General features: G+C 43.4%; 1 protein-coding gene across 1 annotated transcript in view; it reads right to left on the bottom strand.

Annotated features, from left to right (window-relative positions):
* Nucleotides 1–615: 615 nt before the first annotated feature.
* The window catches only part of PCSK5 (proprotein convertase subtilisin/kexin type 5), a 739,798-nt gene continuing 713,705 nt past the window's right edge, over nt 616–26,708 (bottom strand). The window contains exons 33-37 of the mRNA XM_030193725.1: nt 24,649–24,826; nt 17,755–17,972; nt 16,910–17,010; nt 10,116–10,338; nt 616–2,310 (exon numbers count right to left, since the gene is read on the bottom strand). Of these exons, the coding sequence (XP_030049585.1) occupies nt 1,898–2,310; nt 10,116–10,338; nt 16,910–17,010; nt 17,755–17,972; nt 24,649–24,826 (1,133 nt within the window). The 3' untranslated portion in view covers nt 616–1,897. The remainder of the gene's footprint in view (nt 2,311–10,115; nt 10,339–16,909; nt 17,011–17,754; nt 17,973–24,648; nt 24,827–26,708) is intronic.

Genomic DNA, 26,708 nt, shown 5'->3' on the forward strand with positions numbered 1-26,708 from the left:
ATTCACTTTCAAAGTGAATACTCCTGGGTACTTTCATTTTGAAAAATGCCTATTTTTGAATATTCAAAAGTAGGCACACAGTTGCCCTACTGAAGTCTAAAGGGTGTGCACAGTCAACTTACAGATGTACTTTTCTCCTTACATAGGATCAGCAATGTTGAAAGGCCAATTTCCTCCAGAAATGGTTTTGAAAATCACCTTTGGGGGGAGGGGGGAGAACATTCTAAAGCTTTTCCACAGGTAATGCTTGGTTTACATATGGAAATAGCTTTTATAGCATTGTATAATTGTATACACACATATATATATGCATGACAAAATGGTTGCGCCATGCCAATACACGAGTTTCAGCCTTTGTTCCAGCAAGGATCTCCTTATAGAATGCATTATCTGGCCAGCTTCGCCATTGTAGCAGACAATTTAGAAAATTCTTGAAAATATTATTGTGTTTTTTTAAATCTGTGTGGACTGGACCTTTTAATTGATGTTGTTATGTTTTTTTATATTGTATATTGTTGTTTATTTTATTTTATTATGAATGTTTTTTTGAAAACCACCTAGTTATAAGTGGTATATACATTTTAAAATAAATAAATAAATACATTGTGTGGGGGAGTTCCTGGGCCTGCAGTTTAGGCACAGCAGGGATGAAGTTGACATGCATGTACATTTTTAATAACATTTTCAGATACATGCATGAAGAACATGTACACATTCATTCCTTCTTTGAAGCAGGTGTAAATTTGTATGTGAATATTTGCATGCTATTGGGGTTGGTTCCGAGAGCTTACTTCATAAAATCACAAAGGTACCTGTGTGGCCTTTATAACATTAAATAAAGCAACTCACTCCAGTCTTATACAGTAGGGGATATAGCAAATACCAGGTCAGAAAATCCAACTACCAATTTATTACATTAAAGTAGGACCATCAGAAGCATTCATATCAAGGACACAGTCCAAAGCATGATAAGATCTCTGGCCTGTGTCCTTGATATGATAATTGGATTTTCTGACCTGGTCTTTATAAAATTGGCACCTTTTTGGTCTTTGACACAGACACCTTATCGAATTAATTCCTTAATGTTCTAAGGGTGAGAAAACTGTCATATATAGGTAAAAGCAGTTAGTGTAGCTGGGTTTAAAAAAGGGTTGGAACAAGATCCTGGAGGAAAAGTCCATAAACCATTATTAAAGTAATTTTGGGGGATATGCACCATGGAGTCTATCTATTTGTTAGGTATTTGCAGCCTGGATTGACCATGGTTAGAAATAGGATACTGGGTTGATAGACCTTTGAACTGGCCCAGTATAGTAACATTGCAAACTGAGCTTCCATACAACAGTTGAGAGATATCAACATTTAACTGAGAAGCATTGAATGGAATCACACTTTTCTGATCAGAATCAAAACAGTCATTTTGAACATACATTTTACAGCAGTCCCAGAACACACAGTGAATACAATCAATTATTACTACATTGTTTGAATTTATAAGATCAAAATCTTGTGATATAGCTTGTTCAGGTCTGTCAGGGATTCTGGCAAAGGCATCTTTTCTAGAAATACTCTAACCAAACAGTGTAAATCTCTTTTAGTCCTGTAAACTCTGGGAATATATTTAGCCTAAAAAAAAAGAAATAAATAAATACATTTGCAGACTTCATCTGTTCAAGTCCTATTGTGATTACACAGACTTTCCTTTTTCCTTTTCCCTTCTTATTCCTTCAGCTTACGTAATTTACCAATCTCTTTAAGAGTGAAAATGTTCTTCAGTTCATCTAGTCTAAGTAAAAATAATAACAAACAGCACATTAGGATCTTTTCTGTCTAGCCTGAATTTGATTTAACATTGCAAACACAAAAAGTCAATAAAAATGTCTAGAGTGACAAAAAGTCATCTAAATGAATAGCTTTCATCATCATATTCCAATTCATCATCTTCATCTTCCAAAAGCCCATATTTAAATTTACGATAAATGGTGCCATCTTGGCCCATATAGACAATGTCATCATCATCATCATTCTCCTCCTCTTCTTCATCATCTTCATCTCGGTCACGAAACTCAATAACTTGGTCATCCTCAAAGCTTTCCCGGCTGGCCAGGTAGGAAGGGAAAACTTTGACTTGATTGGGCAGTTTCTCATATCTAACCTTACTGGTGGACTTTGCTTTGGATCGAGACCTTTTCCAGAAGAAGAGAGCAGCTCCAGTGCTGAGGATCAGTAAGATGGATGTGGTAATGAATAAAGCCATTTTCCCTTTGCTTTCGGAAGGGAAGGGTCGTCCAGTCCTTAGGAGACATTCATCTGCCAGATAAAGTACATGAAATTGGCTTATTTTATTTCCAGGTTCATGATATATGTAAATGGAAGAAATATACGGGCTGATATTCAGCTCGCAGTAGTCAGCAATCTTAAAGGCACTGACCACTGTGGGTAGAATAGGACTTATCCTAATCCTGGCAGTGGCTTTGAATGTCTGGGTGTTGGCCAGCCTCCGAAATTATCCAGGGGCCGGCCAATATTTAAACCAGCGCCCAGATACTATAAGTGACCAGTCTAAGTTGGGTTAGCCTTTTTGCTGTCCTAACTTTATCTGGTCACTTCCCTGTTAGTCTGAAAATCACTGCTAACCAAGTGAATCCCAACTCTACCCAGACTCCAGATAGTACCATGGTGGTCTCCCTTGAATTCTCAGCAGTACTGCCTGGTTATTTGCCAGAGAGAATCCAGGACAATCTGGGAGTCTCTCCTGCCCAGTTAAATTCTTTTAAATATTGGCCCAATAGTACATCTGGTTGATATTATTTTAGGCCTATTTCCTTCTATCTACCAAATGAAACACCAACAGTAGTACACTTCCTTTTTAATCTTTCTACTATGCCCTCATTGTCACGATCAGGAGACTGACTTGAGGATATCATTCAGACTATGGCGTCCTTTTACTAAGGTGTGCTAATGGATTTAGCACGCACTAAATGCTAAGAAGCCCATTTTATACCTATGGGCTTCTTAGCATTTAGCATGCGCTAATCATTAGCGTGTGCTAAATTCATTAGTGCACCTTACAAAAAAAGGACCCCTATGATTGCACAGTGAGATAGTGAAAACTAAGATAGGGCCTGGTCTGGTTATTAGGTTTACCAACAAGGAATATGCCTCAGATATATCTGTGTCTGTGTGGTGCAAGAATCAGGCCATTGGTACGTTTGGGTTAATCTGAAAAAACAAATGTTTGTTGTCCTCAAGAACCAGTGTGGAAGAGCTGTGCTGCAATAGCACACATGAAACATATCTGTATTTTAAACAGCTGGTAGCAGCTGCACTTATTCACTTTTAAATCTCCAGATATGCTGTAAACTGGAATATCAGCTCCACCGAAAGAACAAAGTCAGCATATACTATTCCAACAGGAAAGTCTGCCTCCGGTGCTTATATTAACAGCAATCTTCTCTTGACGTCACACGACTATAGTGTTCTTCATGGACTAATTGTTAAACACAGCTGAACCATTTCAATTACTGTGGGAAAATAATTCAGCCATTCTAGCACATTTGGGCCTCATCATAATGGTATCTAATCCCCTCCTTCTAGTCTAAAGAAAACGTTTGCAGGATTCACTAGAGCTAGAATCACCGTCAGAGTTCCAAGATGCAACATACCCCATATTTATTTATTTATTAGAATTTAGTTACTGCCTTTTTGAAGAAATTCACTCAAGGCGCTGTACAGCAAGATGATGGACAATGTATAGCTTTGCAGAGGCTACTGACCCTCAGCTTGTAGAATCCATTTATGTTAAGAACATAAGAATAACCATACTGGGTCAGGTATCTCATACTTTTCAAGACATTTTTCTTTAGTAATTGGATGATGTTTTGGGGCAAGTGCAAGTTAAATCCTATAATTAGCATTACCTAAGTTAAAAGAAGGAGTGAAAGAAATATTGCAAAACAGTGTGTGACAGTTTTGCACTGACAAAACAAACCAGTGAGTAGTGTTTTTGCCTTCGGGGAGGGGGGTGGTTTTGGTGAGAAATGTTTTTTCCCCACAAATATTTTCCCCTTTAATATTCTGGAAAAGTTTTTACACAAAGCAGGCATTAAAAAAAAAAACCCTCTAGCAACATTTATATTACATTCACAAATACTGCCCCTCTTCTCCCCCTGCCACCTTTTTTGATTTAATTTCATACTAGTAAAAAAACTGCAGTAACTTCACAACTGATGTGTGCTGCAGTTCTTTGACTCTTGTGCAAAAATTCTTCCCCTGAAGACTGGAGCAAATGGGACATGTTTACAAACTATTTGGAACATGAAAATTGTGTTTTGTCTGCATCCATTTTGTGTGACCTTCAGTGTGTAGCCAGTCTCCCGTTCGTGGGGGCTATCACTAACAGAGATTACAAAAGCCTAATGAGTCATATTGTGTTGTTTTTGCTGTTTTACAAATATCCAGTATGGAATGACTAAAGTCGTTTCACTTAGTACCTGATCCAAGGTTGAAACATTGTTTTCACCACAATATTAGCTCATAAAAAAGGTTTTCATGCCTAAAATGTATTTTCCTACTTCCATTATATGAATTCCAGGGCTGCGCAGCCACACAGGGTTCAAGGGAGGCGAAGGTGCCAAAATTATGCCCCATCCATTGGTTTCCTTTACTTAGGTGTGATGTGGTGGATGCGTCATGAGCGCTTGAGGGCGTGTCACTCAGGACGCATTTCCGGGTTTCTTCAGTCCTGATGAATTTTCATAGGAGAATATAGGAGCTCTCAATTTATTATTTTTCCTAGCAAACTTAGGGGCCCTTTTACTAAGGCGTGCCTAGAAGTGGCCTGCGCTGGTGTTTTGGGCACGTGCAGGTCAATTTTTCAGTGCGCCTGAAAAAAGGCATTTTTTTTTGTGGCCGGAAATGGACATGCAGCAAAATTTAAACCAGCGTGCGTCCATTTTTAGCCTGAGACCTTACTGCTACCCATTGACTTAGCAGTAAGGTCTCACATGCTAACCAGGCGATAAGCAGACAGTGCGCTTAAACTGCCGATTACCACTGGGTAAGCGCCACGCGGTAGAAAATAGAAAATATTTTCTACCATGTGTTTTGGGCACATGTCAAAAATGGAGTCACCGCCCCGGGGCACGCAGTAGCTAGGCAGTAGTTCAAATTTGGCACGCATTGAACACCGTAGGCACCTTCACGCCTTAGTAAAAGGGCCCCTTATATTGTCACAGGCAATAATTCAGTTTAGAGCAGGGCATCTAAAACCGGCCCTGGTGAATATGCATGGATACATTTGCATACATTAGAGACCCAGGGTATGCAAATTTTATCTCTTGTGATGTGCATTCACTGAGGATATCCTGAAAAATTCTGCAGGTTGTGGGATTACAAGCAGTGGCGTACCAAGGGGGGGGGGGGCGGTGGGGGCGGTCCGCCCTGGGTGCATGCCGCTGGGGGGGTGCCGCACACCGGTCAGCATCGTTCGTTTCCATGCTCCCTCTGCCCTGGAACAGGAAGTAACCTGTTCCGGGGCAGAGGGAGCATGGAAACGAACAACGCTGACCGGTGCACGGCACCCCCCCAGCGGCGTGCACTCGAGGGTGAGGGGATTCTTTCGCTGGGGTGGGGGGTGTTCTTTCACCGGGGTGAGGTTGCGCTGCACGGGGGGGGCGCTGCATCCGGGGGGGGGGCGCATCGGCAATCCGCCCCGGGTGTCAGCGCCCCTAGGAACGCCACTGATTACAAGGCAGTTTTAGGACGCACTGAATAAGAGAGATGAGCAGCAAGGGATTCAGTATATTGTGTCACCCATATAAAATGAAGGAAAGCCAAATCCCATGAGACTAGAATAATTATTTGGTTTCCACTCTATTCGGTGTTTATGTAGAATTTTATTCCAATGCATCTATATATAAATGCATATTACAAGTAATTTCTGATGCATAATTAATTAGAAAAAGGGAGCAAAGGCTAATTTGAGAAACCAGTAGAATATAAGCAAGTTTGAAGAAATTATTTAAAGCCCACTGTTGGTACCGTTTATCATTTCTATTCAGTGGCGTACCAAGGGGGGGGGGGGGGCGGTGGGTGCGGTCCGCCCCGGGTGCACGCCGCTGGCGGGATGCCGCGCGTCTGTCGGCAACGCTCGCTCCCTCTGCCCCGAAACAGGTTACTTCCTGTTCCAGGGCAGAGGGAGCAGGGAATGAGCAAAGCCGACAGGCGCGCGGCACCCCCCCCCCCCCCCCCCCCACCCAGCAGGTAAAAATGCACCCGGGGGGGGGTGTCCTTTCGCTGGAGGGGAGGTGTCCGTCCTTTTGCCGGGGGGGAGGTGTCCTTTCGCTGGGGGTGGGGGGGGGGTGATCCACCCCGGGTGTCAGCCACCCTAGGAATGCCACTGTTTCTATTATTTTCATTAAGGGTCTTCCAAATGTTATTTCTCAGCCACATCTGTTCACAATAAAATGTGGAAGGTATGAGAATGGGAGGCAGTTTGTTTGCTGCAGGGATTAAATCTGGTCTGGGATTACGAGTGATCTGGTAGGACAGCACATAGCATTTGACCATACCAATTTAGGGCCCTGTTTACTAAGCAGCGTTATAAGCGCATTAACATTTTTAACGTGCATTAACCATGTATATATGTTAAATATGTACGTGCCTACAATATCCCTATAGGCACCTACCCGCTGCAGTGCACACGAGCAGAGAGAAAAGAAGACAAGCGCCATTTTCAAAGTACCGGCGAGGATACCCACCAGACAGCAGCCAAGCAGGAAGAAGAACCATACAAAAAAAAAAAAAAAAGGAGATGTACCTTGACACAGCAGTGTGCGAAACATGAGTTCATGTCGGATGAATGAACGTCTCCGTATTTAATTATACAAACAAATAAGAAAAAAGAACAGAAGATTTGGAAAAAGCTAAGTGTAATTCTATTATAAGATAGAACGTTTAAGAGGAAATGTCGGGTGAAAGTTTAAATATTAAATACGAAAAAGTTTGGATCAATGAAGAATACATGCCCAACATAAGAAAAATGCCTGGCTCATATATATAGCCTGAATGGTGGTGACATGGGTATCTGACAGATCCATTACTTACATCCCCATGAAATTAATATAAATATTGTTAAAGAATATTTGGAGCTGGGTATAAAAGTTTTGGTATAGAGTTAGGTGTAGGCATGGTCGCTAGGCGTATTCTATAAACCGACTAGGCGTATTCTATAAACCGTGCCTAAATCTAGGCTCAGTGACACCACTACTAATCATTTCTACAGCGCTACTAAATGTACATAGTGCATATGCAGGTACTTTTCCTGTACCTAGAGGGCTCACAAGTTTTTGTAACCTAATACCAAACAGAAAACTCTGGCGAGAAAGTGGCTAGTGCTTAGTCGGTGAAGTGGAGAAAAAGCCCTCAGAAACCGCAGGTAAACTACCTGGGGTTTAGTGCGTGGTTATGAATTATTCACTTTGTTTTATAAGACACGCTACGATTCTATCATTGGGCAAAAAACTCCATATAACACGGGCTACAAAATCTTATGCCTCAAAATTGAAAAATAGATCACTCCTCACGTATTTAGATGGTTTTTTTCATTCATAAGGTCACTTTCTAACGGCAACCTTGAACACATCAGCATAACGGGAAAAAAAAAAAAAGGGCTTGTACTTAGCTTAAGTCCAGCCCTCTTCGCTGTCTCACAAGTTTTTGTACCTGGGGCAATGGAGAGTGACTTGCCCAAGGTCAGAAGGAGCTGCAGTGGGAATCAAACCCAGGTTGCCAGGATCAAAGCCCACTGCACTAAACATTAGGCTACTCCTCCACGGTTTACAGAATATGCCTAGGCGGAGATATTTTTGGTGCCAATTTTTCAGGCACTATATATAGAATCTGGTCCTATTTGTGTATATATGATAGATAAACATGTCCCCCCCCCCCCAAATATTGAAAACCATTTAACCAGCCAGGAACAGCACTTGGCTGATTAAATGGTATTTAGCTGGCTAAGCGCTAATATTGAGCTTAAGATAGCCAGCTATCTTGGCTGAATATTAGTGCTTAGTGACTAGCCAGATGACCGGCTATATCGCATGACATAGCCGGTCAGCGCCAAATATGGCCGCATCAATAGATAGAATATCATTGGCCGGTTCCAACTGGACATCGGCTTGGCCGGTTAAGTTCCAACTGGCCAAAAATAAACCGGATATTCGATGCCAGAAACGTCCCGATATTGAATATCCAGGCTCAGCACCGACAGCAGGAGTTAGTCAGTCTAACTCCTGTGGTCTGAATATAGGACCCGATGTCTTGGGGGGGGGGGGGGGGAGGGAGGGAGGAGTGAGATGGAGCAAAAGGCTGAAGTTTTGCCTAGGGCAGTCTCTACACAGTCCTTGAGGTACACCTAGGCCCATCAGGTTTTCAGGTTATCCGCAATGAATATTTTCTGGATTTGCTTGATTTTAAGTGGCCAGAATCATATCCAACTAATACTAAAGGCCATCGGTTGGACCTTTTTGTCTATAAATTAGTTGGTTATAGAGGGTTGACTGTGTCTGATCCAGTTTGGATGCAATTGTTTGGAAGTGTAGATCCACCAATGGACTACCCCAGACCAAGGTATTGCTTACATATGAGCCCCCCCAGGGACAGAGAAAGTACCTGTATATAATATGTACAGTGCTGCGTACATCTAGTAGTGCTATAGAAATGATTAGTAGTAGTATATGGATTAGCTGTCTCCAAATTTGTAAGAAAAGTGATCCATTCCTGGTTCCTCCCCCCACCTCCCAAGTTATGGCCTCAATTGTACAAAATGTAGCACTGTATAAACTGTAATACAGCTTTTTGGAAATACCTGCTGATATGTGCCCGTTAACATGACACAGGAAAGGAATTTTGCAGAGAAAATTAATCTGGAATGTTACGTTTATGAGATTCTTGATATACCGTCACAGCGGTTTACATATTAAGTACAGGTTCAGTAGGTATTTAGTGGTGCTCGCTTTTATTATTAGGTTAAAATAGCTTCTGCTGTCCCATCCTTCTATCCCCACCCATCTTCCCACATTAAAGTGAACTGGAAGAAACAGTGCCGAAGCGAGGGGTAATGGCACCCGGGGCAGGTCGCCGCTGCGCACCCCCCCCTGGGTGCAGCACGGCGCGAGCCCCCCCTCTGCGGCGCACCCCCCCCAGAGCGCACCCCCCCCCCCCCCCGGACCGCATTCTTACCTGCGGGAGGGCCGATCTGCCCCGAGTGCATGTCACTCGGAGCTGCTTCGGCCCCGCTGGTTCCCTGCTCTCTCTGTCCCGGAACAGGAAGTAACCTGTTCCGGGGCAGAGGGAGCAGGGAACCAGCGGGGCCGGCACCTCCCGAGCGCGTGCACCCGGGGTGGACCGCCCCTCCCGCCCCCCCTTCCTACGCCACTGGGAAGAAAAACAACAAAGCATGTGGCAGAGATGACATTTTACTTAAGCTCATAAAAATTGAATGTTTCCAGCCTACTTAGGCTTATTCTTCAGGTAATGAGCTACACCTGATCTCGTACTTCTACCAGTGCACCTGTCTTTCAGATTAATATTCAGAAAGCTAAACCTTTGCGACAGAATCAAGGACAAGGTAAAGATTTCCTGTGATCGTTTCCATACGTTTTGTCTTGTGTTTCAGATCCACACACAGCAGAAAAAGTGGAGCAACTAATTCCAGACAAAGCTACCGCCTCTCCCTCTTTGCCAGGGGTTCATGTCTCAGTTTTCTACTGTTTAGTACTGCAAAACTCCTTTCTCCAATGAATGTCAATCACAGACTAGAGTAGCTGCCTCTTTCCCTTACCAGATTCCTTTAAGAGGTTTTAAATGTGGTATCCAGGCCTAGGAAGAAGCGTAGCCAGGTTGAGGGCGCGGGGGGAGTGGACAGCGGACTGCCGACGGCGCCAGCGCATATTTTAAGTGTGACATACCACGTGAAAAATAGGCGCTGGTGGAAGTCCGTTTGGGGGAGAGCGGCCGCCCCCCTAGCGACTCACCTAGCCTCTGCTTCCAGGTACCCATTATAGCATCTCCACTTCCCTTCTACATGAAGCTACTGAAAACCTTAGACTTACCTAGAGTTTCAGTACAGTCACAACACTCAGGGAGCTCCATGGGATCCACACCGCAGCATTGCACACAGCGGCTCTCCTCCATATACAGAAGCTGGTTAGCTGAGCATGCCGTGCAGTTCAGAGGACCAGGTCCTTTGCACTCTGTGCACAGGTCATGGCATTTGTCACATTCAAGCTTAGGTTCCTGCAGGTCATGGCATTTGTCACATTCAACCTTAGGTTTCTGCAGATCATAAAACAAGACAAAGCACAGCTGTGGATTTTCTTTTTGCTATATAGAAGCAAGCAGCTGAATTCAGAAGAACATAAGCATTGTCATACTGGGACAGACCAAAGGTCCATCAAGCCCAGCATCCTGTTTCCAACAGTGGCCAGTTCAGGTCACAAGTACCTGGCAAGTACCACCGCCAACTCCAGGCTCCGCTCATTCTGCCTCGCCTCACCCTATGCTTGGAACAACCTTCCTGAGCCCTTACGCCAAGCCCCCTCCCTGCCCATCTTCAAGTCTTTGCTTAAAGCCCATCTCTTCAATGTTGCGTTCGGCACCTAACTCTTACTGTTCAGGAAATCCACTGCCCCAATTTGACTGCCCCTATCGGACTGACTGTTCACTTATCTTTTAGATTGTAAGCTCTTTGAGCAGGGACTGTCCCTCTATGTTAAATTGTACAGCGCTGCGTAACCCTAGTAGCCCTTTAGAAATGTTAAATAGTAGTAGTAGTAGTAGTACCTGGCAAGATCACAAAGAGTAAAACAGATTTTATGCTACTCATCTCAGGAATAAGCAGTGTATTTTCCCAAATCCATCATAATAATGGCTTATGGACTTTTCTTTTAGAAACTTGTCCTCACCCTTTCTAAACCCTACATAAGTACATAAGTGTTGCCATACTGGGACAGATCGAAGGTCCATCAAGCCCAGTATCCTGTTTCCAACAGTGGCCAATCCAGGTCACAAGTACCTGGCAAAATCCCAAAATAGTACAATACATTTTATGCTGCTTAACCCAGAAATAAGCAGTGGATTTTCTCAAGTCCATTTTAATAATGGCTTATGGACTTTTCTTTTAGGAAGCTAGCCAAACCTTTTTTTAAACCCCGCTAAGCTAACTGCTTTTACCACATTCTCTGGCAACGAATTGCAGAGTTTAACCACACATTGAGTGAAGAAATATTTTCTCTAATTCATTGCATGTCTCCTAGTCCTTGTATTTTTGGGAAGAGTAAACAAGTGAGTCACGTGTACTTGTTTCACTCCATTCAATATTTTGTAGACCTCTATCATATCTCCCTTCAACCAACTCTTCTCCAAACTGAAGATCCTTAGCCTCTTTAACCTTTCCTCATAGGGAAGTCATCCATCCCTTTTATAATTTTCACTGCACTTATCTGTACCTTTTCTAATTCCGCTATATCTTTTTTTGAGAGTTCACTTGTCTTAAACTGTGTCCTCAAAAATCGTACTCCTATAACAGACATCATTATCACACCCACTCTTGCTGATCAGTTAGCACTGTTGTGAAACAGTACCTGTAAAATACACTATCCCCCCAAATTCTATAAAAGTTGGTAAAATTTGCGTGCTAATTAGCACCAACAATTGGCTTGTTAACAATTAATTACTGGCACTAATTAGATTTAATTGAAATATACATATGGGCAAATTTAGGCACAGGATCCATGCCTAAATTTTATGAGTGAGTTCAAAAAGGTAGAGAAATGGAAGGTCATGGGCAGAAAGGGGGTGTTTCCAACATTTATACGCATTGTTATAGAATGAGGGGTATACACAACTAATTTTTGTGACCTTGGACAAGTTACTTAACTCTCTATCGCCTCAGGTACAAACTTAGGAGGTTGTTTACTAAAGCTTAGCTCGAGCTATCTGCAGCAGGGCCATTTTATTCCTATGGGTCCTGCTGCAGATAACTCGAGCTAAGCTTTAGTAAACAACCCCCTTAGATTGTGAGCCCTCTAGGGACAGGGAAATACTCAGTGTGCCTGAATGTAACTCACCTTCAGCTACTACTGAAAAAGGTGTGAGCAAATCTAAATCTAAATAAATCTAATTTAGGCACAAACATTGGCATCACATTTCAGTTTGTGCAAATGGCAGCACCTAAAGTTACCCTTGATTCCCAGGTATAAACTCTATTCTATAAACCACATCTAACGTTAAGCGAAGTTTATAGTGCTGGGCAGACTTATACGGTCTGTGCCCTGAAAAAGACAGGTACAAATCAAGGTAAAGTATACACAAAAAGTGGCACATATGAGTTTATCTTGTTGGGCAGACTGGATGGACCGTGCAGGTCTTTTTCTGCCGTCATCTACTATGTTAGTTACTATGTTATAGAATAGCGTTTTTCGGCACCAAAAAAGAATTCACCTCTATATGCAAAACCACAAAATTGTTACTCAGATTTATTTAATGTTAATATTATATTCCCTTCAACACCTTAAATAGGTTTGGAGTGGATTACAAATCAAAATAGTACCAGTCTACAAAACTAGGAGCTCACAATAAGATGAACAGATTAACATTACATAAAAAATACGTCAATGTCTAACTAGAAAGTACATATTTTCTAAAAAGATTTATATTTAGAAGCTTACGAAAATGGTGAATTAAAAGCAGAATTAAAAGGAAATATCACAGAATTCATGAAAAACTTGACAGAACAGCAAAGACTACCACCATTGAAAAAGGACACGTAGAAAAGAATTGTTGAAGATCTTAAAGGACATCAATAAAGCAATAGCAACGACTGAAACAACGACTGCAACTGAAACAAGCTGGTTAATTTATTGCACTGATGGGGTCTTTTACTAAACTGCGCAAGCAATTTTAGCTCATGCTAAAAATCAGCTGGCGTTACACGCTGAGACACTCATTATATTCCTATAGGTGTCTCAGCATTTAGCACCAGCTGATTTTTAACAAGAGCTAAACCCGTTAGCGCAGCTTAGTAAAAGAGCCCTTGAGGCAGTAAAAACATCAGAATTAGAATATGGTGCTGGAGAGGCAGATGGCAAAATCAAATCCTCCAAATGAAAAATCTGACTTAAAAGAATAGTCAAGAAACTCCAAGCTGACCTCAGCAACTTCAAAAGCATAAAAGCAAGAAAGCGTAAGATGATAGAGTTTGCACCTATAAACGATCATGAAGACTCTAACCTGCAACATTTTTCCTCATATAGCAAGGATAGCATACCTGATTAACTGATGTGTTTGAAAAATTGTCAGCATACTTCTGCCTTTCACGGAACAGAGGCCTAATTGCGTAACACCATTTCAATGTGGCCTGTTCAAAGGGACATTCTGAGAAGTTCCGTAACCATAAAGGGGGGAACTTTGAAAAGTGTTTCCTACTTGTAAAGGCTGTTTTACATGCAAAAAAAGGGGCTGTTATTAAACCGTGCAACCACATAGATGTGTAAAAAGTAGGCACAGGGAAGGTGGGTCTACATTTATGTGATCTGCATTGTATGGGTGAAACAGAGGTGAAATTGTGATGTAGATGCATATTTTATAAAATATATTGGTACACACGTGAATTGTAATTTTATAGCAAAGGCACTGGTTATGGAGCCCATTTTAAGCATATTCTAGAAAGAAAAGTAGAAGTCTACTTTTCTGTACAGAATACTAGAACAAGTTGCCAAAATAAAATTACATTTAAAAGAAAAACATTTACACTGGCCCTATAGCTCGTACAAATGCCCACATCTAGTTGTGAGCTAGAATGCATGTTAATTATAGTAGTATATAATTTATATGTGCATTTCTACATTCCACTCATATTGTACCTAAACTCATCCCATGTACATACCCAATGGTTAAGTAGGCACCATCAAATCATGGCACATACTTTTCCACTAATTGGCAGAAATGAGGTCATTACTTTTTAAAAGTACTTAAGTAAAAATTAAAAGTACTGGCTTCAAAAATAGAAAAGTAAAAGTAGAAAGTCTTATAAAAAAATACTCAAGTAAAAGTAATAAAGAACAGCTCTTAAAACTACATTTTTACTACAAAGTAAAAAAGTATTCTTAACAAGTTGGACCACAGAATCTAGTATGTTTACAAGCAAAACTTCCAGGGGGTCACACAAGGTCCTTCCTAGAGAAAAAAAACTACACCCTGAGCATTGTAGTGGGCAGAACAACATTAATACACCTATTGGAAAACAAATGAAGCTGGATTAATACAGATTAGTCCTACACAGAATCAGAGGAGGAAGGCCAGGTGCAAGAAACACTAGCAGCGCTGCAAAGAGCTGGGTCCCACGCATCTCTCATGGTAGCTTATTATTGCAAGCCCAGTAGAGGTGCAACAAGAAGGAGGAAGCAAGACTGTGCTGCAGGACCATGGTGGATGGGAGGGGAGAGGGAGCAGGCCCTGCATACAGTGAAGGTGCGGTTAAGACTGAGGAGACAGCTGAGCCTGACAACAACAAAATAATTGCCAATCAACTGCTGTTCTGGGCAGGTGTAGAGAGCGGGAGCTAGGGTTTCCAGGTGCTGTCAGACCCTGGCTTGCATCTGATTGGGATCAGAAGTTTGGGCCCTATCAGCTGCAAGCCACGCCTGACACTACTTGGAAAGCAGTGCTTTATAGTAACTAAGAGGGGCATAATCGAAAGGGACACCCAAGTTTTGTTGAGGACGTCCTCGCAAAATGTCCCGATGGACGTCTTGAAATTTTGGTTGTCCTTAGAGATGGTCGTCCCTAGACTTGGTCGTTTCTGATTTTTGGCGATAATGGAAAACAAGGACGCCTATCTCAGAAATGACCAAATGCAAGCCCTTTGGTCATGGGAGGAGCCAGCATTTGTAGTGCACTGGTCCCCCTGACATGCTAGGACACCAACCGGGCACCCTAGGGGGCACTGCAGTGCACTTCATAAAATGCTCCCAGGTACATAGCTCCCTTACCTTGTGTGCTGAGCCCCCCAACCCCCCCCAAACCCCACTACCCACAACTGTACACCACTACCATAGCCCTTATTGGTGAAGGGGGGCACCTAGATGTGGGTACAGTGGAATTGTGGTGGATTTTGGAGGGCTCGCTGTTTCCTCCACAAACGTAACAGGTAGGGAGGAGGATGGGCCTGGGTCCGCCTGCCTGAAGTGCACTGCACCCACCGTACAACGTGCAGGACATCAGACTCACAGAAACAGAACGAAGCCATGTGCCGGAAGAAGAGGACCTCGGCTGGTTGGGGTTGGGGTCCTCCGCCAGCAAAGCTAGCCGACGGTGGTGGCGGAGGAGGGTTGGCGGCGGAAGGGGGGTCCAGGGCCAAATCTACGGGGGCCCAGGCCCCCGTGGCCCCACGTAGATACGCCACTGCACTGAAGGGCACATTTGAACTGAGAAGTCATCTGAACGCGTAGAATCTGGACCCAAAATATCAAATTCTAGGCTCCTTTTACCAAGCTGAGTCAAAAGGGGACCTGTGCTGGTGTCCGCCCATGTTTTTGATGCAAGCCAAGGCCCCCTTTTACCACAGCAGGTAAAAGGGTAGGTGTTTCTTTTCAGCAGGAAATGGCCATGCGGCAGGTATAGCACTTGCCGCGAGGCTATTTCTGGGGGCCCTTACCGCCACCCATTGAGGTGGCGGTAAGGGCTCCCGCATTAACCCAGTGGTAACCGCGCAGCACGCAGCACTGTCCAATTACCACCGGATACACACTATCACCATAAAAATAATAAATATATTTTTATAGAGCCAGGTATAATGGCGCACGTGGGGTGGGAGGTACTGCCGAGTTGCTGCGGTAGCCCGGTGGTACTTCCTTTTTAGTGAGCGGTAAAGCCCGCATTGGGCTTGCCGCCGTTTTGTAAAAAGGGCCCTTAATCTTCTTGTGTAGCTTGTGGAGCCACAAATACAATGATGAGCTTGAGGCCTACATATCTAGGTCATGGTTCTTTACCACAGCATTTTATTAAAAAGATTATTATATGATAGGTTTCTGTGAATTCATGAAGAGTAGTGGGTGTAAAATTTTGTTAACACAGTTTAGTACATGGGTAGCCCAAATTATCAACATGGGCTACCATTAAGATAGGTTAACACAACTTGTGCTGTTTTAGCCCAGGTCCCATTTTATGCAATGAATTAACAGTAAAATAATCCATTGCCCATATTGATTCCCCAACCCACCCCGTCTGCACTGCACAGGAGAGAGTAAACCCCTCCACAAAGAGATCTGCTTAACTTAGGGGCCCTTTTTACTAAAGGGTTGGCCCGCAGCAATAGGCTTGCCGGACGCCAATCCGGAACTTCAGCCCGGCAGTAAGTCCACCCCCAGCGCACACCATTTCTGGCACTACGTAAATTTATTTCCATATTTTTACTACTGGGATTAACCAGCAGTAATCTGGCAGCACCACACACTGCTCAGTTACCGTTGAGTTAGCACAGGAGCCTAAACCACCACCTCAATGGCTGGCGGTAAGTGCTCCCCCCAAAATGGCCGTGTGGCAAGTGCAAACTTACTGCACGGCCATTTTGTTTTTGGTCTTTTTACCCTCTGCGGTAAAAGGGGCCTGGGCGCATGGCAAAAACACACGCTGCCACTAGCACAGGGCCCCTTATACCGCAGCTTAGTAAAAGGACCCCTTAACCAGTTAATGATTCACATTCAGGCCCATATAACAACATATCATGCTCTGGCAACATTGGGATGCTATAAGCAGGACAGGAAGTAGCCCCTGACCGTCTGGTGACCAGTTTTTCAGTGTCTTCTTGTACACCCATGCATTGAGTTGGTCTTATTCAGGCACTTACCTCTTGGACTTTGTATTCGCCTATCAGGCAATCAGAATTGCAGATTCCACCACTTAGATGGTAACTCCACACACAGGATGTGCAGGAAGTGGCTCCTTTCCCTTAAAGAAAAAGAATATGCATGCATCTCTTAAAAAGTGTGCATACGGGAGGCAATGTCCAAATTGTCGGAACCCTGCCAAAGATTGCGTGTACTTTATACCAGTGTACTTCCCACTAGCTGTCCAATGGAAATTCTTACTTTGATACCTGCTAAGGGGACAAAGTGCACACGGTCATGTGCATTTGTTCTTTCTGTGAGCAGATTTTTGCTGGAAAAATGTGCACAATGATTTGAAAATCCCTATTTTTTGTCCCCTGACCTTAATATGCCCTCAGTAATGCCTCCTCTTAATTTGTACATAAGTATTACCATACTGGGACAGACCAAAGGTCCATCAAGCCCAGCATCCTGTTTCCAACAGTGGCCAATCCAGGTCACAAATACCTGGCAAGATCCCAAAAAAAGTACAAAACAATTTATGCTGCTTATCCCAGAAATAGTGGATTTTCCCCAAGTCCAATTTAATAATTATCTATGGACTTTTCCTTTAGGAAGCCCATAGACCATTATTAAATTGGACTTGGGGGGAAAATCCACTATTGGCTAAGAACAATGTTATAATATGTCCTCTTTAGCAACATTGAAGGTGACAGTTTTTCAGACAGCTGAATAATGTATGCAATGTGTTTCATATCTGCTTAAAATTACTTTTGAAATTTGTCTTTTCCATTTTCATTCTACCCTGAAGCACTGCTATCCAATTTGTGGATGTTATGCAGATGAGAGGATTGTAGGTTCTCACCACTGCAGGAGTTACAGGTGGGATGGCACCTCTCACATGTCTTATGGATCTCGTCCTGGAAATAGTGTTCTGGACACGTGCGATAGCACTCCTTCCTGGCGCGCATCAAGAAGAAATCCCTGTGGCAGGATAGACAGTCTGTAGGCAGAGGGCCCAGACAGTCCCTGCAGCTCTTGTGGCACCTCTCACAAAGTCCACTGGAGTTATCAGCGTAAAATCTGAAACAAATGTAATATTTTGACAGTCCGAATAAGAAGATATTTTAATGGAAAAAAGAAACCCCTGATTTCTCTTCTCAGTTTCAACTGTTGCTCTGTACTGAAAAAGATTTATCTGTATAGCAGATGCCACTGTATGGATGAGCTCCCTATCTCTGAATTTTCAGTGGTGCTGAAAATTCTTACAGACTGCCCCAGGGCATAGCGTCAGGGCAGAGCGTGGGCATTCCACCTAACTCTATGGATAGTTGGCAATAATCAGCCACTATCTGAATGGCTAAGTGGTTCAATTTAGGACAGCAAAAAAGGCCATCTTAAATTAAACCACTTAACCATCCCTAGAGCAGCAGCAGCAGTCAATGCTGTCCAGTTATGTTTAGAGCTGCTTATCCTCCAGATAGTGACACAAAATACTTGTGGATAATTTATACACTGTGGCCAGTATTTACAAAAAATATTGCTGACTGCAGTATTTGAATATTGACCCGGATATTATTTCCTCTTTTTATTTTTCTAGACATAGCACGTAACTTTGCACTCTTCTCCTCAAAGTGGCCTACTCAAACTATGCACAACAAATTATTGTGAAATACAGTGATATTCAATCCCTTCATATTTTAAAGTATATTTCACATTTCTACAAAATATTTAGGATGCATTACAAAACAGTCTATAGTTAGCAGATATGCTCACATAATAGAGAATTCTTTATGCACCCAAAAAATAAATAAAAATCAGCTGACAAAATTCAGCTGTTTCCAAAGTGTAAATATTAGGGTAAAAAGTGTATCTGAGCTAGGCTCCGGGACATTCTAAATTAGTGATTTATTATGACCAATAAATATTTCACTTTTTCAATGAAGTTGTGAAACAAACATAAAAGAAATGCAAAAATCAAGAAAGAAAAAAAACCCAAAAAAAATAATCCCCAAAACTTTTGATCTGTGCACATCCCCACTTTTTCGGTTTTCTCTTTCTGATGTCTTTTTTAAATTTCTCTTTCAGCTCTGCTTCTTTGTCTTTTTTTCTATACTAGTGGATAGATACTCTTTCTTCTCTACTAGTAAAAAAGGCCCGTTTCTGACAGAAATGAAACGGGCGCTAGCAAGGTTTTCCTCGGAGTGTGTATGTTTGAAAGAGAGTGTGTGTGAGAGATGGAGTGTGTGTGTCAGAGAGAGAATGAGAGACAGAGTGTGTGTGTGTTTGTGTGACAGAGAGAGTGTGTGAGAGACAGAGTGTCTGTGTGTGTGTGACACAGAGATAGAGTGTGATAGAGTGTGTCAGAGAGATTGTATGTGAGAGACAGTGAGTGTGTGCCCCCCCTCTCGCAGGTCCCCCACCCCCCTCTCGCAGGGCCCCCCTCCTCACCCCCACCTTTATGGTCTCAGGATCCCCTCCCCACCTCCCCTCCCCCCTCCAGCCATCCATGTCCAGCAACCCTCCTCTCCCCCTGCCCCCACCCATGTCCAGTGACCCTCCCCTCCCCCTGCCCCCCTCCAGCCACCCATGTCCAGCGACCCTCCCCTCCTTCTCCTGTTGAGCAGCAGCAGCCGCTACAAAAAGTAAAAAAGCCATAAATGATTTTAAACATCAAGCACGGCACCGCAGACAGCCATCAGGCATTGGCTGTCAGCTCTGCAGCCGCTCCTCCTCTCGCCTCTCACGTTGCTGCGCTCCTCCGGGGTCTTACTCCAGGTGCAGTGACGTGGAGGCGAGAGAAGGAGTGGCTGCAGAGCCGACAGCCAATGCCTGATGGCTGTCTGCGGTGCCGTGCTTGATGTTTAAAATCATTTGTCTTTTTTTCTTTTTGTAGCGGCCGCTGCTGCTCAACAGGAGAAGTAGCAGCGGCCGGACAGCGTTATCACTGGCAGCTGTGGGTGGCAAGGGGGTTGATGTGCTTCGGGGGGGGGGGGGGTGTTGAAGTGCTTTGGGGGGGTTGATGTGCCAGGGGGAGCTTGGGTGATGCGCCGAGGGGGTGTTTGAGCGGCGCACTCACAGCTGATTCCCAGGCAGGGGGAGGAGTAGGGAAACACACGGAGCAAGTTGCTCTGCGTGTTTCCCTACTCCTCCCCCTGCCTGGGAATCAGCTGTGAGTGACGTCAGCCTGGCTACGGAGCCTAGCTCAGCAACTCCAGGAGCCACGGACACAGGCAGCTACTTTAGAACGTTGGAGGTGAGAATTATTATATAGAAAGTGCGCGTCCATTTTCGGGCTGAAACCTTACCGCCACCCATTGACTTAGCGGTAAGGTCTCATGCGCTAACCGGGCGGTAAATGACCAGTGCATGTAAACTGCCGTTACTGCCGTGTAAGCACCACACGGTAGAAAATAGAAAATATTTTCTACCATGTGTTTTGGGCGCACGTCAAAAATGGAATTACCACCCAGGCATGCGGTAGCTGAGCAGTAGTGTCAATTTGACATGCGTTGGACACGCATAGGCGCCTACATGCCTTTGGAAAAGGCCCTTAAATTAGTTAACAAGCCACTCAGCACTGATAATTGCCAATTAACCATCAATTATTGACACTAATTGGCATTAATTTGAATTTATAAGCACAACTGTCTAAGCGTATTCCGTAATGTGATGCACATAAATTCTAAGTCACATAGTTGAAAAGGGGGTATGGCCATGGGTGGGTCTAGATTTAGGCATACTTTATAGAATATGCCAAGGCGTATTTTTTTTCTGCGTGGATTTTTCAGGCATCATATATAGAATCCAGTCCTATATGCAGGTACTTTCTCTGTCCCTAGTGGGCTAACAATCTAAGTTTTGTCCCTGGGGCAATGGAGGGTTATGTGACTGACCCAGGGTCACAAGGAGCTGCTGAGAGAATTGAACCCAGTTCCCCAGGTTATCAGCCCCCTCCATTAACCATTAGGCTATTCCTACTACTACTGCCGCATGTCTCATATTCCGCCAGAACCGATACACTCACATCACCCCTCTCCTCAAGTCACTTCACTGGCTTCCGATCAGATACCGCATTCAATTCAAGATTCTCCTTTTTACCTACAAATGCACCCGGTCTACTGCTCCTCACTACCTCTCTACCCTCATCTCCCCCTATGTTCCCACCCGTAACCCCCTCCCTACCCATCTTCAAATCTCTGCTTAAAGCTCACCTCTTCAATGCTGCTTTCGGCACCTAACCGTCCGTGAAATATAGTATGCCCTATTATTTGGAATCTACACTTGTCTTTGACTGGACACTTGTCTATAGATTGTACACCTGTCTTTTAGATTGTAAGCTCCTTGAGCAGGGACTGTCCTTCTATGTTTGAATTATACAGCGCTGCATAACCCTGGTAGCGCTTTAGAAATATTAAATAGTAGTAGTAGTAGTACTACTGCTTATCATTTCTAATACCAATACTCTCTTTTTCTCCTCTTTCCATCCTTCTCAAGCCCCAGCAGGAGATGGTGGCAGCACAGGAAGGGATATGAGGTATTACCCAGATTACAGCAGCAGAAGAAAGTGGGGGAGAAGAGAGAGAATCCTCAGACTGCAGCAGCAGGACCAGGATAATGAAAGAAATGTGCAGAGGAGAAAGCTATAGCAGGAGGTAGGTGTTGTTAGCTGACTCCCCTACCAAAAGGAGGACATCCTATAGGTCAGCACAGAGAGGGAAAACTGAAGAGATAAGGTGAGAGGAGGGGAAGAGTTCATACTACATTTCCACAAATTCCCATTTGGCCTTCGTGTACAGTTACTTACTGAGACAAAACTAGTTGGGGACTTGTATACAAATTTAGGGACAATCTCCAAAAATTGGAGACATCCTAGTAACCTTAGGATAGTTTGGAAACTAAATCTGCTTGTGATACTAAAGGACTAGAACTGTTCACCTTTAGTCTCCAGATTCTGAACAACAAGCTCAGGTTCTCAGACACTGTAAAAGAAACTGCTTATAATTCCATAATTGGTGAGCAGGATCAAACAGAGCCTGGGCATGTGTTATTATCTAGAAAGGCAAATTACCACAAAGCTGGTGATATGCTGACATTCAAAACTTAGTCTGCAGGCTAATGTTATACCTAGCTCTGTCGAACAGGGACTGTCTCTTCATGTTCAAGTGTATAGCGCTGCATACATCTTGTCATAGCCGCCGAGAGGGGGAGGGTCAGGGGGGACAAAATTCCCCTGGCCCGGGGGAACAAGGCAACAAGGCAGCAGATCGCCTCCCTTCGGGCCTCCTTCCCTCCCTGTGCCCCACCCTTGTCTGATGTAACTTCCACGAGGACGGGATACAAGGAGGGAAGGAGCATTTCCACTTCTTTTGAGTCATGCATAAGTTTCAGTTAACTGCTTGTTTCAGAGTTAGTACTTAAGTACATAAGTACATAAATATTGTCATACTGGAATAGACCGAAGGTCCATCAAGTCCAGCATCCAACAGTGGCCAATCCAGGTCACAAGTACCTGGCAAAATCTTAAAACAGTACAATATATTTTATGCTGCTTATTCTAGAAATAAGCAGTGAATTTTCCCCCAAGTCCATTTTAATAATGGTCTATGGACTTTTCCTTTAGGGAGCCATCCAAACCTTTTTTAAAGCCCGCTAAGCTAACTGCTTTTACTACATTCTTTGGCAATGAATTCCAGAGTTTAATTACGCGTTGAGTGAAGAAATATTTCCTCTGATTCATTTTAAATCTACTACTTTGTAGCTTTGTTGCGTGCCCCCTAGTCCAAGTAAACAAGCGATCCAGGTCTACCTGTTCCACTCCACTCCACTCCACTCATTATTTTATAGACCTCTATCAAATCTCCCCTCAGCTGTCTTTTCTCCAAGCTGAGGAGCCCTAGCTGCTTTAGCCTTTCCTCACAGGGAAGTCATCCCATCCCCTTTATCATTTTCGTTGCCCTTCTCTGTACCTTTTCTAATTCCACTATATCTTTTTTGAGATGTGGTGACCAGAATTGAACATAATATTCAAAGTGCGGTCACACCATGGAGCGATACAAAGGCATTATAATGTCCTCATTTTTGTTTTCCATTCCTTTCCTAATAATACCTAACATTCTATTTGCTTTCTTAGCTGCCGCTGCACACTGAGCGGAACAGAGTGGGCAATTGTGCTTACTGCACTGGTGTTAAAAACCACCAGAATCTACTGGATTACAAGATTTGACTTTATTCTTGGAACAGACTTTGACGGAAGTCCAAACACGTTCTACTTTGTTGGTATCTTTTGTTTTTGAAAGAGATGTTAACTCTATCTTTAAATTGTACTTTAGAAATGCCTTAAAAGAATTTTTGGGTGCTCGTGTTTGGATATATCCAGATGTAACAAGAACAACTCAAGATAAGCGTAGAAAATTTCTAGCATTGAGAGAAGAGACTAAGCTACTAGGTGCTACTTTCCTATTATCTTATCCTTGTAAATGTTTGGTAAAATATAAGGGAAATAAGTATACTTTCTTTGATCCGGAACAGCTTAAGAGTTTTGTTGACTTAAAGAAAATTGCCCAGTGACCCCCAGGTGGAAGTTTTGAGAGTAATGTATAATACCGTGGCTTAACGTTCAGGCCTTGTTTCTTTCTTTTTGAATTTTCGTGTACAATCTGTTCTTCACAACTTTCTGGACCCTCCCCTTCTTTTTAGTGGTCTAAGAAGAGAATTTAATAGTTTTTTCTTATAGAAATGCCTTAAATTTATTTTGTTCTTATGTTACTTATGCAAGTTAATGCTTGTGTGTAAAATGCAAAATTTATAAATAAAATAAAATAAAATAAAAAAAAAACCACCAGAAAAGAGGTGGTTTTGTAGTTTGAGTCCTTAATTGGAACCCATATGAATATCCAATTTTTTGACATGTGTCACTTACATATGTGTGTGCCACTGCTAACATGTTCAAAGCCTCAAAGTATGCTGCATTTTTTGAATACGTATTTTTGTTAAATTGTGGTTCCCAATGTATGTGTTGCCAAATGAATACATAGTTTTCATTGCCTTATATGTGTTTTACACAAGGCTCCACATTCAGTGAACATTTTGTAAATACCTTGCACACACTGACTGCCGGATTCTATATTGCGCCTAGCATTCTGCGCTGAAATCCAAGCGTATTCTATAACAACATGCATAACTTAATTGGCTTAACAAGCTAATCGGCCTTTTTAACAGCACTTGAGCACTAATTGGCAATAATTAGAATTTGTGTACCTAACTCGCTAAATTCTAATGCGTGGAGCCAAAAAGGGGCGTGGTTATGGGCAGGGAAATGGGCATTTCATGGGTATTCCAAAATTTACACACCCTGTTATAGAATATGCTCCCCTGTGCCTAATGTACACACCAATATTTACGCCATGTTTCCCTTGGTGTAAATGGATGTGCGTAGTTCTAGGTGCTGGGATATCAACTAAAAATATACTATATACCACGCCTAAATCTGGGCGCTGCTTATAGAATACACTTAGGTGCAAATTTATTCTGCATGGATTTTTCGGGTGCCATATATAGAATCTAACCCTGAATGTCCTAACTTGAATGTCTCTTTTTCTACCTAGATGATCGGGACCTGGAAACCAGGCTCAGGCTTCACATGTAGATTGCAATGTAGTCACTTATTTGTAAAACACTAAGAACTCATTCTATAACAATCTGGTTTTTTTCTGTTTTTTAAAGATCTGCACCTAGCAGATGTCCCATGGGCACTTACCCAGTTGCACAGGTCTCTGAACATGTATGCTCCAGTTTATACCAGTTAACTTTACAGGAGAGACACTGTGTGCTGTGTTTCCCTGAGCAAGTTTCACAGGTGCTATGACAGGCAGAGCAGCGGTTCGCCTCCTTTTCTGTGTAATATCCAACAGGGCATGCTTCCAAACAAGTTCCATCTGCAGAGGAAACATGACAGACTGTTTCTGCAAAAAGTCACACGTTCACTCCTCCCGTTGCAAGCACAAAGCAGACAGCAAAGCATAGCTGTTTTCTGATGACTGTGAATATGAACATTCAGCAGTGGGAGTCATGGGCCGATGATCAGAAGCAAACGCAGGCGCTAGAGGCTGTTAGCACCATACTAATACATGCATTTGCTACGCCCCATGATCAAAGCCCCTGAGTGCATGAAACGATGAGCTTGCGGGCTCTGAACGCAACTAGCATGCAAATGCATGCTAAACCTATTCTTCCCCAATGATCAGCGACCAGCGCACTAAACATTGGCAAACAGCTGGCATTAGGGTTTGCAGACCATTGGGGAGGAATGGTGAGCCCTGTCCAGCATGCATTTGCATGCTAACAGGCCCCCCATTCCCACCCAATGCAGCAGCCTGTACCCCCCCCCCCCCCCCCGCAGAAGCCCTAACCCGACCCCACAAGTCACACGGGGGCTGGAGGTCCAGTCCCCCGACCCCCCCCCCCTCCAACACAGGTTTAGGGGGTTGGAGATCTGGTGGTCTCCAGCCACCTAACTCCCCCTGGCATCCCCTCACATTGGAGCCCTGGTGGCCCAGTGGGCCATGAGTCAATCCTCCCCACCTGGTGGACTAGTGGTCCTTTCCCACCTCCTACCTTCATTGAAGGAGGGAGGTGGCTTCCATCCTCTTCCATCGTCAACGCCTCAAAAATGGCGGTGCCCAGCCCAGCCCAGTGCATCCTGGAATGCGCTGGGCGGGGATTCACACCATATAAGTTGTTTGGAACAGCGCGGGGCTTTCGATCATCTGCCCATCAGTGCTCTAGTCTCAGTTATCCAACCTTTCCTAATCAGACCCTCTAGCATATCCACAGACACCCCCCTCCCTAGTGAAGTCATTACATGTATTTCTACTAAAAATCTTTGTTTTAGAGCAAGCACAGTAATTATGTTATACCGTTCCAATCATACTGCAGAATGTGGTATAGTGTTAATAAACTATTTTTGAAAATCGGGAACTCTGTGCCTCTGTTTATGCATTGTTTGAGGGGTTTATGCAATGCTTTCCATATTATCTGACTTTTCACTTATCCAACAATGAGTTGGTCCTGTTTACATTGGATAATCAAGACTGTACTGTATATTAAACACTGTTATACATATAACCAGTGGTACTGAATAAACGTATTGGCCGCCGACTGTAGCCATCCATTTAGTTTAGAACAGGGGTGTCCAACCTTGGCCCTCGCCAGCTCGGATTTTCAGGATTTCACCAATGAATATACATGAAATCTATTTGCATGCACTGCCTCTATTGTATGCAAATAGATCTCATGCATATTCATTGAGGAAATCCTGAAACCCGACTGGATTGCGACCCTCGAGGACAGAGGTTGGACAATCCTGGTTTAGAATAACTTTTTGGTGCTGCCTTTGCTCCACCCTCCTTCTACCTCTTCACTATATGGATAGTGCTGGGGCAGTTAAATGTATTACATGCCAAATATGCACATACATGATTAGAATAATGGCATATATGTGAATGTGTGCACATATGCACATAAATTCCCAAAAAACGCTATTCTGGAAATACATCCATATCTTTAAATAGTGCTCCGTTTACTAAGAGCTGCAGTAAGCACTAGTGCATGCTTACCTCTTCTTAAAAGGGCATTCCGTGGGATACGCTGCGGTGTCCTGAAGTAAGATCCTACCACCACTACTACTCATAGGAGCCAGTTTTTTAAAAATTATTGGGGGTGCTAAGCCAGTGGCATAGCTATGTGGGGCCACAGGGGCCTGGCCCCCCCAAAAAAAATTTCTTCTGGGCCCCTGGTTTTGCTGGTGGGGGTCCCCAA

Source organism: Microcaecilia unicolor, chromosome 2 (assembly GCF_901765095.1).
Source record: "Microcaecilia unicolor chromosome 2, aMicUni1.1, whole genome shotgun sequence".
NCBI classification, from domain to species: domain Eukaryota; kingdom Metazoa; phylum Chordata; class Amphibia; order Gymnophiona; family Siphonopidae; genus Microcaecilia; species Microcaecilia unicolor.